The following is a 15532-nucleotide window of genomic DNA, read 5'->3' as shown; positions in this document are numbered from 1 at the left end:
TCTGAAGCCCCTAAGTAAGATCTGGTGAAACCAATTACCTTCAGAAGTCACATAATTAATTAAGTAGATTGCACACAGGTGGACTATACGTGTCACATGGTCTGTCACATGATCTCAGTATATACAGTTGAAGTCGGAAGTTTACATACACCTAGGTTGGAGTCATTAAAACTAATTTTTTAACCACTCCACACAATTCTCGTTAACAAACTATAGTTTTGGCAAGTCGGTTAGGACATTTTCTCTGTGCATGACACAATACATTTTTCCAACAATTGTTTACAGACCGATAATTTCACTTATAACTCACTGTATCACAATTCCAGTGGGTCAGAAGTTTACATACCCTAAGTTGACTGTGCCTTTAAACAACTTGGAAAATTCCAGAAAATTATTTAATGGCTTTAGAAGCTTCTGAAAGGCTAAATGACATCATTTGAGTCAATTGAAGGTGTAACTGTGGATATATTTCAAGGCCTACCTTCAAACTCAGTGCCTCTTTGCTTGACATCAAGGGAAAATCAAAAGAAATCAGCCAAAAAACTTCTGACCCACTGGGAATGTGATGAAATAAATAAAAGCTGAAAGAAATAATTCTCTACTATTATTCTGACATTTCACTTTTAAAAAATAAATAAAGTGGTTATCCTACCTGACCTAAGAAAGGGGCATTTTTACTAGGATAAAATGTCAGGAATAGTGAAAAACTGATTTTAAATGTATTTGGCTAAGGTGTATGTACATTTCCGACTTCAGCTATATACACCTGTTCTCAAAGGCCCCAGAGTCTGCAACACCACTAAGCAAGGGGCACCATGAAGACCACGGAGCTCTCCAAACAGGTCAGGGACAAAGTTGTGGAGAAGTACAGATCAGGGTTGGGATATATACAAAATATCACAAACTTTGAACATCCCACAGAGCACCATTAATTCCGTTATTAGAAAATTGAAAGAATTTAGCACCACAACAAACCTGCCAAAGAGAGGGCCACCCACAAAAACTCACGGACCAGGCAAGGAGGGCATTAATCAGAGGCAACAAAGAGACCAAAGATAACCCTGAAGGAGCTGCAAAGCTCCACAGCGGAGATTGGAGTATCTGTCCATAGGACCACTTTAAGGCGTACACTCCACAGTGCTGGACTTTATGGAAGAGTGGCCAGAAAAAAAGCCATTGCTTAAACAAAAAATAAGCAAACATGTTTGGTGTTCACCAAAAAGGCATCTGGGAGACTCCCCAAACATATGGAAGAAGGTATTCTGGTCAGGTGAGACTAAAATGTAGCTTTTTGGCCATCAAGGAAAACACTATGTCTGGCACACACCCCAACACCTTTCATCACCCGAGAACACCATCCCCACAGTGAAGCATGGTGGTGGCAGCATCATGCTGTGAGGATGTTTTTCATCGGCAGGGACTGGGAAACTGGTCAGAATTGAAGGAATGATGGATAGTGCTAAATACAGGGAAATGTTTGAGAGAAACCTGTTTCAGTCTTCTAAAGATTTGAGACTGGGACAGAGGTTCACCTTCCAGCAGGACAATGACCCGAAGAATACTTCTAAAGTAACACTTGAGTGGTTTAAGAGGAGACATTTAAATGTCTTGGAATGGGCTAGTCATAGCCCAGACCTCAATCCAATTGAGAATCTGTGGTATGACTTCAAGTTTGCTGTGTACCAGCGGAACCCATCCAACTTGAAGGAGCTGGAGCAGATTTTGATTGAAGAGTGGGCAAAAATCCCAGTGGCTAGGTGTGCCAAGCTTATAGAGACATATCCTAAGAGACTTGCAGCTGTAATTGCTGCAAAAGGTGGCTCTACAAAGTAATATGTTGCATCTTCAAAGTGGTAGGCATGTTGTGTAAATCAAATGACACAACCCCACAAAAAATATATATTTTAATTCCAGGTTGTAATGCAACAAAATATGAAAATTAAGAGGGGGTGAATACTTTCGCAAGACACTGTAATTAACAGAGAGTAGCAGCAGTGTAAAAAAAGGGGGGTCCAATTAAAATAGACCGGGTAGCCATCAGATCACGCTTCACCATTTGGGGGTCCGAAGGTTGCATCTGGGTTTGGCGGATGCCAGGAGAAAGCTACCTGCCCCAATGCATAGTGCCAACTTTACAGTTTGGTGAAGGAGGAATAATGGTCTAGGGCTGTTTTTCATGGTTCAGGCTAGGTCCTTTAGTTCCAGTGAAGGGAAATCTTAACTCTTCAGCATACAATGACATTATATACAATTCTGTGCTTCCAACTCTGTGGCAACAGTTTGGGGAAGGCCCTTACCTGTTTCAGCATGACAATGCCCCCGTGCACAAAGCGAGGTCCGTACAGAAATGGTTTGTGTTGACCAGTGTGGAAGAACTTGACTGGCCTGCACAGAGCCCTGACCTCAACCCCTTCAAAAACCTTTGGAATGAATTGGAACGCCGACTGCGAGTCAGACCTAATCGCCAAACATCAGTGCCCGACCTCACTAATACCTCTGGCCTGCTCGCCTCCCTACCACTGAGGAAGTACAGTTCCCGCTCAGCCCAGTCAAAACTGTTCGCTGCTCTGGCCCCCAATGGTGGAACAAACTCCCTCACGACGCCAGGACAGCGGAGTCAATCACCACCTTCCGGAGACACCTGAAACCCCACCTCTTCAAGGAATACCTAGGATAGGATAAGTAATCCTTCTCACCCCCCCCTTTAAGATTTAGATGCACTATTGTAAAGTGACTGTTCCACTGGATGTCATAAGGTGAATGCACCAATTTGTAAGTCGCTCTGGATAAGAGTGTCTGCTAAATGACTTAAATGTAAATGTAAATGAATGAAAGCAAGTCCCCGCATCAACGTTCCAACATCTAGTGGAAAACTTTCCCAGAAGAGTGGAGGCTGTTATAGCAGCAAAGTGGAGACCAACTCCATATTAATGCCCATGATTTTAGAATGTGATTTTCAATGAGCATGTGTCTACATACTTTTGGTCATGTAGTGTATTTCTGTGCACATCCAAAACACTGAAAAGGATGCAGATGTAGACATTTGATTATACCATTACAACCCGGTCCATTGGAACAATTGCCATTACATAATAGCTGGTCCATATCTTCTATGCCAAATGGCCCCTTTTGAAGTCCTAGACTTCCCCTGTGATTACATTTAGTTCCTGGTTCTTTCATTTGACCAGAAAATAATTCCCCCCCAAGCAACATCAAAGTATGGATACTTCAAAGTAGAATAAGGGACTGCCACTTTGACTCCTCAGATGGGTCTTTTGATCAGCTTCTGAAAACCCCAATACAATAAGAGAAAATGCACCAGATAAGAGGATTTGACTGCCATATGATTAATGTAGTCATCCTTACAGTTATCAGATAAGCACAGCATGGACTAATCCATTAATATGAAAATGAGGAGGGATTCAAAGTCAGTGTAATGGCAGGGGAACTGTTGCAGCACCACAGCTCTGTCAATTAATTTTTGAATGGGGCCTAAAAGTTTCAGAAGCTTAATGGTGTATGAAGGTATACACATACAAGCCAGGGGGATCAGCAGTAGTCCAAGTGATTACTTTTGGAGCTCTTGTAATCAACATCCAAGACAACAAATTGCATTAATGTGCTGAGACTCTGAATATTTATGCAGTGGTTATTAACCATTCATCATCTTCATCAAAACCAACCCTGTTTTTTATTATCCAAGCAATATTTGTGACATCATAAAAAGAAGAATAAAACCATAAAGAGTGATCATACTTACTGGGAAATCAATCGAACCCAAATCGTGTTCTTGTTTAGGTATTACCATTAAATTAAAGGTGAGGCACCACAGGCTAAAATGACAGTTTTGAAATTCAGGAGTATTTTGGTCATTTTAATATTAGTACTTCCAAAGGGTACAATAAAAAATGTCAGCTTGATGTGTCTAGCACCAGTCAAAAGTTTGGACACACCAACTCATTCGAGGATTTTTCTTTATGTTTACTATTTTCTACATTGTAGAATATTAGTGAAGACATCAAAACTATGAAAAAAAATACATGGAATCATGTCGTAAGCAAAAAAGTGTTAAACAAATCAAAATATATTTTAGAATTTGAGATTCTTCAAAGTAGCCACCCTTTGCCTTGATGACAGCTTTGCACACTCTTAGTATTCTCTCAACCAGAGTCATGAGGTAGTCAACTGGAATGCATTTCAATTAACAAGTGTGCTTTGTTAAAAGATAATTTGTGTAATATATTTCCTTAATGCGTTTGAGCCAATCAGTTGTGTTGTGACAAGGTAGGAGATTATACAGAAGATAGCCCTATTTGGCAAGAACAGCTCAACGAGAAACGATGGTCCATCGTTACTTTAAGATGTGAAAAAAGGTCAGTCAACCCGGAAAATGTCAAGAACTTTGAAAGTTTCAAGTGCAGTCGCAAAAGCCACCAAGCGCTATGATGAAACTGGCGCTCATGAGGACCGCCACAGGGAAGGAAGACCCAGAGTTACCTCTGCTGCAGAGGAAACATTCATTACACCATCCCATCTGGTTTTGCGCTTAATGGTACTTTCATTTGTATTCAACAGGACAATGACCCAACACACCTACAGGCTGTGGAAGGGCTATTTGACCAAGAAGGAGAGTGATGTAGTGCTGCATCAGAAGACCTGGCCTCCACAATCATCCTGACCTCAACCCAATTTAGATGGTTTGGGATAAGTTGGACCGCAGAGTGAAAGACTAGCAACCAACAAGTGCTCAGCATATGTGGGAACTCCTTCAACACTGTTGGAAAAGTATTCCAGGTGAAGCTGGTTGAGCGAACGCCTTGATGACAGCTTTGCACACTCTTGGCAAAGGAGGCTGCTTTTGAAGAATCTAAAATCTAAAATATATTTAGATTTGTTTAACACTTTTTTTCATTTGTGTTATTTCATAGTGTTGATGTCTTCACGATTATTCTATAATGTAGAAATAAATAAATAAAATACATTAAATGAGCAGGTTGTCACGCCTTGGTCATTGTATTTTGTGTTTTCGTTATATATTTGGTCAGGCCAGGGTGTGACATGGGTTTATATATTGTATTGTCGTATTGGGTTTTGTAGTATTTGGGATCGCGGCTGAGTAGGGGTGTTCTATAGGCTTGGCTGCCTGAGGCGGTTCTCATTCAGAGTCAGGTGATTCTTGTTGTCTCTGATTGGGAACCGTATTTAGGTAGCCTGGGTTTCACTGTGTATTTTGTGGGTGATTGTTCCTGTCTCTGTGTAGTTCCTGTCTCTGTGTAGTTTCACCAGATAGGCTGTAATTAGGTTTCACGTTCCATTTTGTTGTTTTGCATTTGTAGTTATTTCATGTATCGCTATTCCTTCATTAAAGACATGAGTAACCACCACGCTGCATTTCGGTCCGACTCTCTTTTGACAAACGAAGAACGACGTTACACAGGTGTGTCCAAACTTGTGACTGGTACTGTATATTATTTGTATTTATTTCAACTTTATTTTGACAGGGAAGTCATCATAGGGACTAGAGTCTCTTTTACATATGAGCCCTGCATACAGTGGGGAAAAAACTATTTAGTCAGCCACCAATTGTGCAAGTTTTCCCACTTAAAATGATGAGAGAGGCCTGTAATTTTCATCATAGGTACACTTCAACTATGACAGACAAAATGAGAAAACAAATCCAGAAAATCACATTGTAAGATTTTTAATGACTTGATTTGCAAATTATGGTGGAAAATAAGTATTTGGTCAATAACAAAAGTTTATCTCAATACTTTGTTATATACCCTTTGTTGGCAATGACAGAGGTCAAACGTTTTCTGTAAGTCTTCACAAGGTTTTCACACACTGTTGCTGGTATTTTGGCCCATTCCTCCATGCAGATCTCCTCTAGAGCAGTGATGTTTTGGGGCTGTTGCTGGGCAACACAGACTTTCAACTCCCTCCAAAGATTTTCTATGGGGTTGAGATCTGGAGACTGGCTAGGCCACTCCAGGACCTTGAAATGCTTCTCACGAAGCCACTCCTTCGTTGCCCGGGCGGTGTGTTTGGGATCATTGTCATGCTGAAAGACCTAGCCACGTTTCATCTTCAATGCCCTTGCTGATGGAAGGAGGTTTTCACTCAAAATCTCATGATATATGGCCCCATTCATTCTTTCCTTTACAAGGATCAGTCGTCCTGGTCCCTTTGCAGAAACACAGTCCCAAAGCATGATGTTTCCACCCCCATGCTTCACAGTAGGTATGGTGTTCTTTGGATGCAACTCAGCATTCTTTGTCCTCCAAACACAACGAGTTGAGTTTTTACCAAAAAGTTATATTTTGGTATCATCTGACCATATGACATTCTCCCAATCTTCTTCTGGATCATCCAAATGCTCTCTAGCAAACTTCAGACGGGCCTGGACATGTACTGGCTTAAGCAGGGGGACACGTCTGGCACTGCAGGATTTGAGTCCCTGGCGGCGTAGTGTGTTACTGATGGTAGGCTTTGTTACTTTGGTCCCAGCTCTCTGCAGGTCATTCACTAGGTCCCCCCGTGTGGTTCTGGGATTTTTGCTCACCGTTCTTGTGATCATTTTGACCCCACAGGGTGAGATCTTGCGTGGAGCCCCAGATCGAGGGAGATTATCAGTGGTCTTCCATTTCCTAATAATTGCTCCCACAGTTGATTTCTTCAAACCAAGCTGCTTACCTATTGCAGATTCAGTCTTCCCAGCCTGGTGCAGGTCTAGAATTTTGTTTCTGGTTCCTTTGACAGCTCTTTGGTCTTGGCCATAGTGGAGTTTGGAGTGTGACTGTTTGAGGTTGTGGACAGGTGTCGTTTATACTGATAACAAGTTCAAACAGGTGCCATTAATACAGATAACAAGTGGAGGACAAAGGAGCCTCTTCAGGAATACAGGTCTTTGAGAGCCAGAAATCTAGCTTGTTTGTAGGTGACCAAATACTTATTTTCCATCATAATTTGCAAATAAATTCATTAAAAATCCTACAATGGAATTTTTCTGGATTTTTTTTCCTCATTTCGTCTGTCATAGTTGAAGTGTAACTATGATGGGACTTACAGGCCTCTCTCATCTTTTTAAGTGGGAGAACTTGCACAATTGGGGGCTGACTAAATACTTTTTTGCACGATTTTTAACAAAAAGCAGCGAAAATTAGCATCATCCCTAACAGGTTAACTGCTATTTCCTGAAAGTAAGACTCTTCCCACATGCTAACACATTTTTCTCAGCTTCAGAAGCATCTGTATTCACCACATTGTGTGTGGTTATTCTTACAGAAGGATAAGAAGAAGGAATTGTTGATATGTTGTCAAATTTTCATTCCACATAACATTTTCTTTGGAAATATGTGCCAAAAATGCAGTTTACGTACATGTCTTAAGTATTTTACAGATTGAGATATGAAAGAAGTATATATCCACAATCTAGTCAACGCAAGTCCGGTCCTGGAGTGTCTCAACAGAGTGAAACCAAAATAGTTAGGCTGACATCATCCAGTTTCCAGAAAAATAGATTTGGGGTATAAGCAAATATGTGCATATTTAATGAGTGTTGCATATTTGCATATTTTAACACAATATTTCAGAGAAGTTGTAGCTAATACAAAAACTTATTATATTGCTGTCTATATTCAACTAGTAAAGTTAATTGTGATATGTTTAAGGGGGGGGAAATTTGTCTATTAGTGTCACGCCCTGACCTGAGTATTCTTTGTTTTCTTTATATATTTTGGTTAGGTCAGGGTGTGACGAGGGTTGTAGGTGTGGTTTTTTGTCATCTAGGGTGTTTGTACTGTCTAGGGGTTTTGTAGATTTATGGGGTTGTTTCCATCTAGGTGTTTATGTAGGTCTATGGTTGCCTAGATTGGTTCTCAATTAGAGGCAGGTGTTTTTCATTGTCTCTGATTGGTAACCATATTTAGGCAGCCATCTTCTTTAGGTATTTCGTGGGTTATTGTCTATCTTATGTTGCATGTTAGCAAATTGTTTATATAGCGGTCACGGTCGTCTTAATAGTTTTGTTGTTTTGGTTTAAGTGTTCTTCATTCAATAAAGAAGAATGGATTCATACCACGCTGCGCTTTGGTCCCCTCCATACGATGATCGTGACAATTAGGGTGTGGTGCCTCGCCTTAAATTACTTTCAACAAACCATAAACAACAGTGCACAAAGCCATTCCTGTCCATTAGTGTCAGGTATGTGAGAGTGTTTCCTGTAAAGTGAACTCACCTAATGGGGTTATGTGTCTCCAGGAGATGGTGGGATCTGGTTTCCCACTGGCTGTGCAGATGAGTGACACATTGCTGCCCTCGTTTACCGTGATGTCAGATGAAATGTCATAGATCTTGGGGGGAACTGCAAAGCAAAAGAAACATAAAAGAAATGAGATTACCATTTTGAATCTTTGACCCACAGTGCACCCTCCCACTCACTTCTTTGTGATGGAAGAGTCATCAAAAAAGTGTAAAAAATAACATTGAAACTGATATACACAGGGTTGGGGGAGTAACGGATTACGTGGAATCCGTTACGTTGCCAGCAAAAATATTGTAATCAGATTACAGATACTTTTGAAAAACTAGATGATAATTTAGAGGATTACTTTAAAAATCAGAAAAGATGTTTGCGAAGAAAATCGGTGACACTTCTCTGTTTTCTCAATGACATTCAAATCAGGATTGAAAAAAGGTGCAAGGTTAAATTGTTTTTGAAGGATCGCGGGAAAGAGCAGGAATAGGCATTTGTAGGCTACAGTCCAAGCTATGTCTTCTAATGGTGTGACTGCTGTCAGCATCCAAACATTATCCAATTTGAATAAATGCTTGGAGGTAAGGATGACAGCAGTGGTGTAGTCTACGGCGGTACGAATATCACTTATCATTGATATCTACATAGTGCATTCATTTGAATCACATTGCTGCTATCTCATTTAGCTATTTGCGCCTCATGGATTGTGGTTGTTGTGTATGGCTGTTCACAAATCTAAATGTGTATTTGAACCCAATAATAGTTCAATTTAAGAAGTTTAAGCTGTGTATCAATCATGGACACAAACTCATTCCAGGGTTTGAAATAACACTGTATAGCCTCAACATGGTTAAAACAATATGTTGATATCATGGATGGTCAGTCCTTGCATCCATAGCTCTGTCTATTCATCTGAGAGTGGTTACATTTCTCCAGGCCCATCCCTCAGCTTTTTACCAAACCAGAGGCGGGGCACCATTTTGTTATTGTTTCATCTGTGAATTTGCCCATTAAACAGCTGCATATTGCCAAGATCACCAACAAAAAGGTAATCAATAGGCCTATAGCAAATGCAACACATGCCATTTATTTTTCACATGTATATAGTATTTTTCCGTAGTGCTCAAAGCATGCCATTCCATGAGCGCAGCATTTATTTTTACATTTGAATCAATGATCCCAATTAGTCCTCCATGACAACAAAATCATAATCAACATAGTAGGGCTGGCTAATAAGTCCTTAGTTTTGGGGTTATGCTCAGGTGAAATCATTTGGCTCATCTATACTTCCATATTTACTCTAGAAGATCAATAGGTATAACATTTACTGGAATGACTGGAATTATGATAGACTTTTTGTAATGTAAAGATATCATTTAATAATGTTATTATATGTAGTAGAAAGCGATGGGTTAGAAGAAGCCATAACCAACCCATAAAGTAAAATGTAACATCCATATATGGCCAGCTATATAAACTTCAACATTGATTTATCCTGCAATAGATGTCATTCAATTGGTAACATACATTTATCTTCTTCTAATGACTCTTAAGGAGAAAGTAATCTAAAAGAAACTGAAGGTAATCAGATGACATTACTGATTTTGGGTAATCCAAAAAGTTACATTACTGATTACAATTTTAGACAGATAACTATTAACTGTAACAGATTACATTCAGAAAGTAACCTACCCAACCCTGGATATACAGTAATACTTTGATGAACTGTATTCAGGTGTCTATTGCACTATACTGTAATGTATGTGGCAATGTGATATAATTGTAGACGAATCACAGTTATTGAGTTCACTTTGCGCACATTCATAGAATCAATTTGAAAAAGTTACCGGGAAAAGTGTGAAGTTGTCCTCTGGTGATAATAGGTCATCAACAGAAGTGACATCACCTCCCATCATTATGGCTAAGTTTATGGGCATTGGAATTCTTTGAGAGCTTTTTCAAATACACTTTAATATTTAATTTAACCTGTGATATATGTATCGCTTAGAAAGCTTTTCCACACTCCCAGTGTTTGATGTCAGTCATCTAAAGTTTCCCAAAATTGTCCTAATCCATGATCTGTCTCTGTCTATTCTACTTAATGTTGGTTGAAAAAAAATCCCCTTCCTCGTAAGACCCAACTCTAACCCTGAGTTCAGAACACTAGGCCATCCTGATAGATTGGGTTCAGTCTGAATTTCTTAAAGGTGTACCACATGGTTCAATATTGGGACCTGTTCTCTACACTATTTATATAAACATTGGTCAGTCTGTTAAAAACTATAAATTTATTCTACACTAAATTACCCCAAAAATGTGGACACCTGCTTGTCGAACATCGCATTCCAAAATCATGGGCATTAATATGGAGTTGGTCCACCTTTGCTGCTATAACAGCCTCTACTCTTCTGGGAAGGCTTTCCACTAGATGTTGGAACATTTCTGCGGGGACTTGCTTCTATTCAGACATGAGCATTAGAGAGGTCGGCACTGATGTTGGGCGGTTAGGCTTGACTCGCAGTTGGCATTCCATTTCATCCCAAAGTTGTTTGATGGGATTAAGGTGAGGGCTCTGTGCAGGCCAGTGAAATTCTTCCACACCGATCTCGACAAACCATTTCTGTGTGGACCTCACTTTGTGCACGGGGGCATTGTCATGGTGAAACAGGAAAGGGCTTTCCACAATGTCGAAAGCACAGAATCGTCTAGAATGTCATTGTATGCTGTAGTGTTAAAATTTCCCTTCAATGGAACTAAGCGGCCTAGCCCGAACCATAACTTTACAGTTGGCACTATGCATTCGGGCAGGAACTTTCTCCTGGCATCCGCCAAACCCAGATTAGTCTGTCGGACGGTGAAGCATGGTGATCCTAGGCTTGTGTGTGGCTGCTCGGCCATGAAAATCCATTTCATGAAGTTTCTGACTAACAGTTCTTGTGCTGACGTTACTTTCGGTGGCAGTTTGGAACTGGGTAGTGAGGACAGATTATTTTTACACACTATGCGCTTCAGGGCTCGACAGTCCCGTTCTGTGATCTTGTGTGGCCGTAGTTGCTCCTAGACCATTCTACTTCACAAAAACAACCCTTACAGTTGCCCACGGAAGTTCTAGCAGGGCGAACTGACTTGTTGGAAAGATGGCATCCTATGACGGTGCCACTATCAAAGTCACTGAGTGCTTCAGCAAGGTCATTCTACTGCCAATGTTTGTCTATGAATATTGAATGTCTGTGTCCTCGATTTTATACACCTGTCAGCAAAGTGTGTGGCTGAAATAGCCGAATACACTAATTCGAAGGGGTGTCCACATACTTTTGTATATATAGTGTATATGGGGATGATACCATTATGTATGCCCTAACTGTTGATCTGGCTGTGTCAAAACTACAGTCAGATTGTATAGCTATTTAGCAGTCTTATGGCATGGGGGTAGGTGTCTCAGAGCCTGTTGGTCCAAGAGCTGATGCTCCGGCATCATTTGCCTTGGTCTTACTGATGTTGAGGGAGAGGTTGTTGTCCTGGCACCACACTGCTAAGTCTCTGACCTCCTCCCTGTAGGCCGACTCGTCGACTATGACCATTGTGTCGTCAGCAAACTTGATGATCAAGTTTAATCAGGGTTGGTATCTGGTTACCTTCTTTCCTGTGGAGCCATAAACTGTAAGGAGGAGTGTCTTAAGTAGGATACATATAAATTGTGATGTCTGAAATGTTTAGCGGTCTGATTTCAGCTGTACAGAACCTTTGGGAAAGATTAAACTTGGTTAAAGCTTCTCTAGTGTCCATGAGTTATTTACTCTGAGAAATAAGAACCTAACAATACTGATTAAGTGCCACATAAAAAACAATTACTAATATCATATATAGCTCTGATAAGTTTTTTTAACCTTTATTTAAAAAATGTGTCATTCGAGCCCTGAATGCTGATTGTCTGAAAGTATATCAGGGTACCACGGGTATGAAACTTTTTACTGTTCCAATTACATTGGTAACCAGGTTATAATAAAAATAAATCACCTTGGGGTCTGTGGTATAGGGCCAGTATATCACGGCAAAGGGCTGTATCCAGCCACTCAGTGTTGCGTCGTTGGAACTCTAAAAAATGTTCTTTCCTTCCTCACATCCTTGGAATAATCACTGATCTGGCATTACTGTATTGACAAAAACAGTGTACTGAAACCTATACCAACTGTGTTAGATCAGTGACTACTACTACTAAGGAATGGAGGAAGGCAGTTTACATGCCACTCCGTGTGTTGTTCAGTGGAATTCGTGTTTTGGAAATGGCTTTCTGATCAACTGATTTGGATCCAAATGGGAATAAAGTAGCACACCTTTTGTTTTACGACAGTCTTCCTGAGGCTCTGCTGAATCAATTATTGCTTGTCTGACTCATGTTTACTTGATGTGGCTCCCACTGTTGACACATCTCCTTAACGTCAGATAGCACAAATGGAAAATGTTGAGTTTGCCTGCTGATCCTATCTTGGAAGGAACCAAGACCCTCTCGCAGACGTGGCAAAGGGGTCCCAACTGTTTCAACAGAGATGTCGGGAGACAGTTTGTTGTGGAATCAACATCACAGGTGTGACTATTTTGCATGTTTAACAATAAAACATTCCTATTGACTGATTAACGTAACTTGCGATTTTCAAATTGTGTATTTACACCCCCTTGTATTTGTGTTCCACGCGGCCGACCACAGGAAGTGATACAGTCCAGAGGTATGGTGGATCATTGTTGCAACAGAGCTTGACTAAAATGTTTGACGAGAGCACATGGCAAATGGATTTTGTGATGTAAGTCTGAGGAAAGATGGACAACTGCCTACTGGCCTGCATCGCTGTGCCCCATTGTTTTTTGGTTTGGTTTATATGATTGTCAGATTTTAATTAGCATTGTCTTTAAATTAAAAGTAAAGAGAAAATGTAATACAGAAATGAAGCATTCTAACTGAATTGTGAAAACAAATTGAGAATGTGTTGAAACTTGATTACTGAAACGGTGACGATTGAAAACAATGCCTTATAAAAAATGTATGTTGAAAACTGTCCGTATTGTTGTCTGCCTCTGCTTCACTCCGCCTGCTCAACCCAGATCTAACCTGTCACTTTTCCACCTTGTGACACCAATCAAAACAATGACATCGCAGACATGATTTGATCTGAACCTTGGATGGTGACCAAGTTGATCATGTCCCTACTTACAAATATCTGGGCATTTGGATAGATGAAAAGCTGTATTTCAAAAAACATATGAGTTAATCAAAAAGCTGAGGATAAAAATAGCCTTCTATAAAAAAATAGGTCATGCCTCTAACTAAATAGTAGAAAGCAGATCATTCAGTCGACATTCCTTCCAGTCTAGGACGATGTCGACATCATCTACATGATGATGCCACTTCATTAAAGACATGCTCCGGTACTTTGGCGACTAAGATAGTATTTTTTAAACTTCTCACTTTGGCCTGGATGTGTCAGTGTACAGAATTAGTCTAACCTCAATTAGCCTCGGAATCCCTAGTCTGAAAGCGTCTGTTTTCTTGAAGCTGTGCTGCACCATTTTCCCTACATGGGCCAGCCCACTAGAAATTAGCGTTCAGCCCTCTGCATTTGAGTGACAGCTAGCAAGACACCTGCCCAGCATTCTCCAAAGAAGTTGCAAGGTATGCCCAACGGCTGAGTGAGTGAGTGAGTGCGAGCGAGAGAGCGTACGTTTGGCTCATGAGTGCTACTTTCAGAACGTGAGTGCTACTTTCAGAACTACTGGCTAAAAAGTATACAAAAGTACCGGAGAATTCAACAAAAGTCGTTAGATGCAGTTTACCATAGTGTACTTAATTTTTTATCACAGGTGAAAGTTTTTGCACTCATCACTGCTTTCTCTATTAGAAAGTAGTATGGCCCCTTGCTCCTCTCCTCCCCTACGGGTGCTGGATTGTGGCTCTGCTTGCTCAGCATTTTGTGGCCACGGCCTGTCTTTCCTCCCTTCTTCCAGTCCCTCACTTCCTGCTGAATGCGGAACGAGGAAGAGCTCAGTTTTGTTTGTTTGGAAAGTTTGTTGTTTGAAAGTGTACTGGAAAGTTCTTGGTAGCTAGCTAGCTTCTTAGTTTGGATCTCGTGACACAGTTGGCATCAGTGGCTGGGACTGCTTGTCATTTCCCAGTCATCCTGCCGACCAATGACAGGTCTGGAACTGTGAGGACTAACAGCGTAACCTACGTTGTTAGCTACCATGACAAAGACCAAAGCCGGCAGGAGTACCATTGAGGACAGTGGTGTCTCTCTATCACACATGAAGGATATTTTAAACAAAAAAGAGACCTACAAGCAGCTGTTACAACAACAACAAAATAGCTTCAAGTCTTTTGTCCAAATACTTGTGGATTCTACTAACAAAATAATGGACGACCTGACTAGAGAGGTCCAAGACCTGAAGAACAGTTTGCAGTTCTCCCAGGGTCAGCTTGATGAGTTGAAACTGGAGAACGGCAATATGGCAAAAATCTGTAAGTCATTGAGAGAAGACATCAGTTCTGTGTGAATCCATGATAACAATGCCGGATAAATCTCGAGGGACAATCAAGGTGGAACAGCGTGGTTGTGGATGGTATGCGGAACAACATGGTTGTGGACGGAATTGCAGAATCTCCACACGAGACCTGGACGGAGTCTGAGGACAAAGTGAGGGAAATGATCTCTGAGAAATTGAAGACATACGACAGGAGGATTGGGGTGGAGCGCACCCAAGGGACTGAAAAACCCACCACCGGCCCAGGTGACAGACCCAGGCCAATAGTGGTCAAGATCCTGAGGTTCAAGGACTAAGTAGCTGTTCTGAAAACAGACTTGAACTTTGAGAGGAACTTATATCTTCCTCAACAGGGACTATCCTGAAGCTGTGCACCAGAAGAGGAAAGAACTGATCCCAGCCATGAAAGCTGCCAGAGCGCATAGGGTCATTGCTTACATCCGCTATGACAGGCTCACTGTCCACACTCCCTCCCAAAAGCCTGGAAGGGATGAGAGAGCCAAGCTTATGGGTTCGTAGCTTCAACCCCATAGCACACAACCACACACACCAATTTATTAATGGACTGCTGAATCTATATATTTTTTCTCTTGCTTTGTTTGCTTTTTTCAATATTATGTCTATCTCCGATAAGCTACCCAGGAAAGGGCTGAAAATAGCCCATATTAATATATGTAGCCTTAGAAATAAGGTTCATGAACTCAATAACAAGCTAACATTAGATAACATTCATATATTAGCCATTTC

At 40.8% G+C, this 15532-nt stretch overlaps 1 protein-coding gene across 1 annotated transcript in view; it reads right to left on the bottom strand.

Annotated features, from left to right (window-relative positions):
* The window catches only part of negr1 (neuronal growth regulator 1), a 354799-nt gene that overhangs the window by 183546 nt on the left and 155721 nt on the right, over window positions 1–15532 (bottom strand). The window contains 1 exon segment of the mRNA XM_046298141.1: window positions 8237–8362. Within this exon segment, the coding sequence (XP_046154097.1) occupies window positions 8237–8362 (126 nt within the window).

This window comes from Oncorhynchus gorbuscha, linkage group LG14 (assembly GCF_021184085.1).
Source record: "Oncorhynchus gorbuscha isolate QuinsamMale2020 ecotype Even-year linkage group LG14, OgorEven_v1.0, whole genome shotgun sequence".
In the NCBI taxonomy this organism is placed as follows: Eukaryota; Metazoa; Chordata; class Actinopteri; order Salmoniformes; family Salmonidae; genus Oncorhynchus; species Oncorhynchus gorbuscha.
Note: the sequence above shows the minus strand (reverse complement) of the source record. Positions and strands in the feature narration are given on the sequence as shown.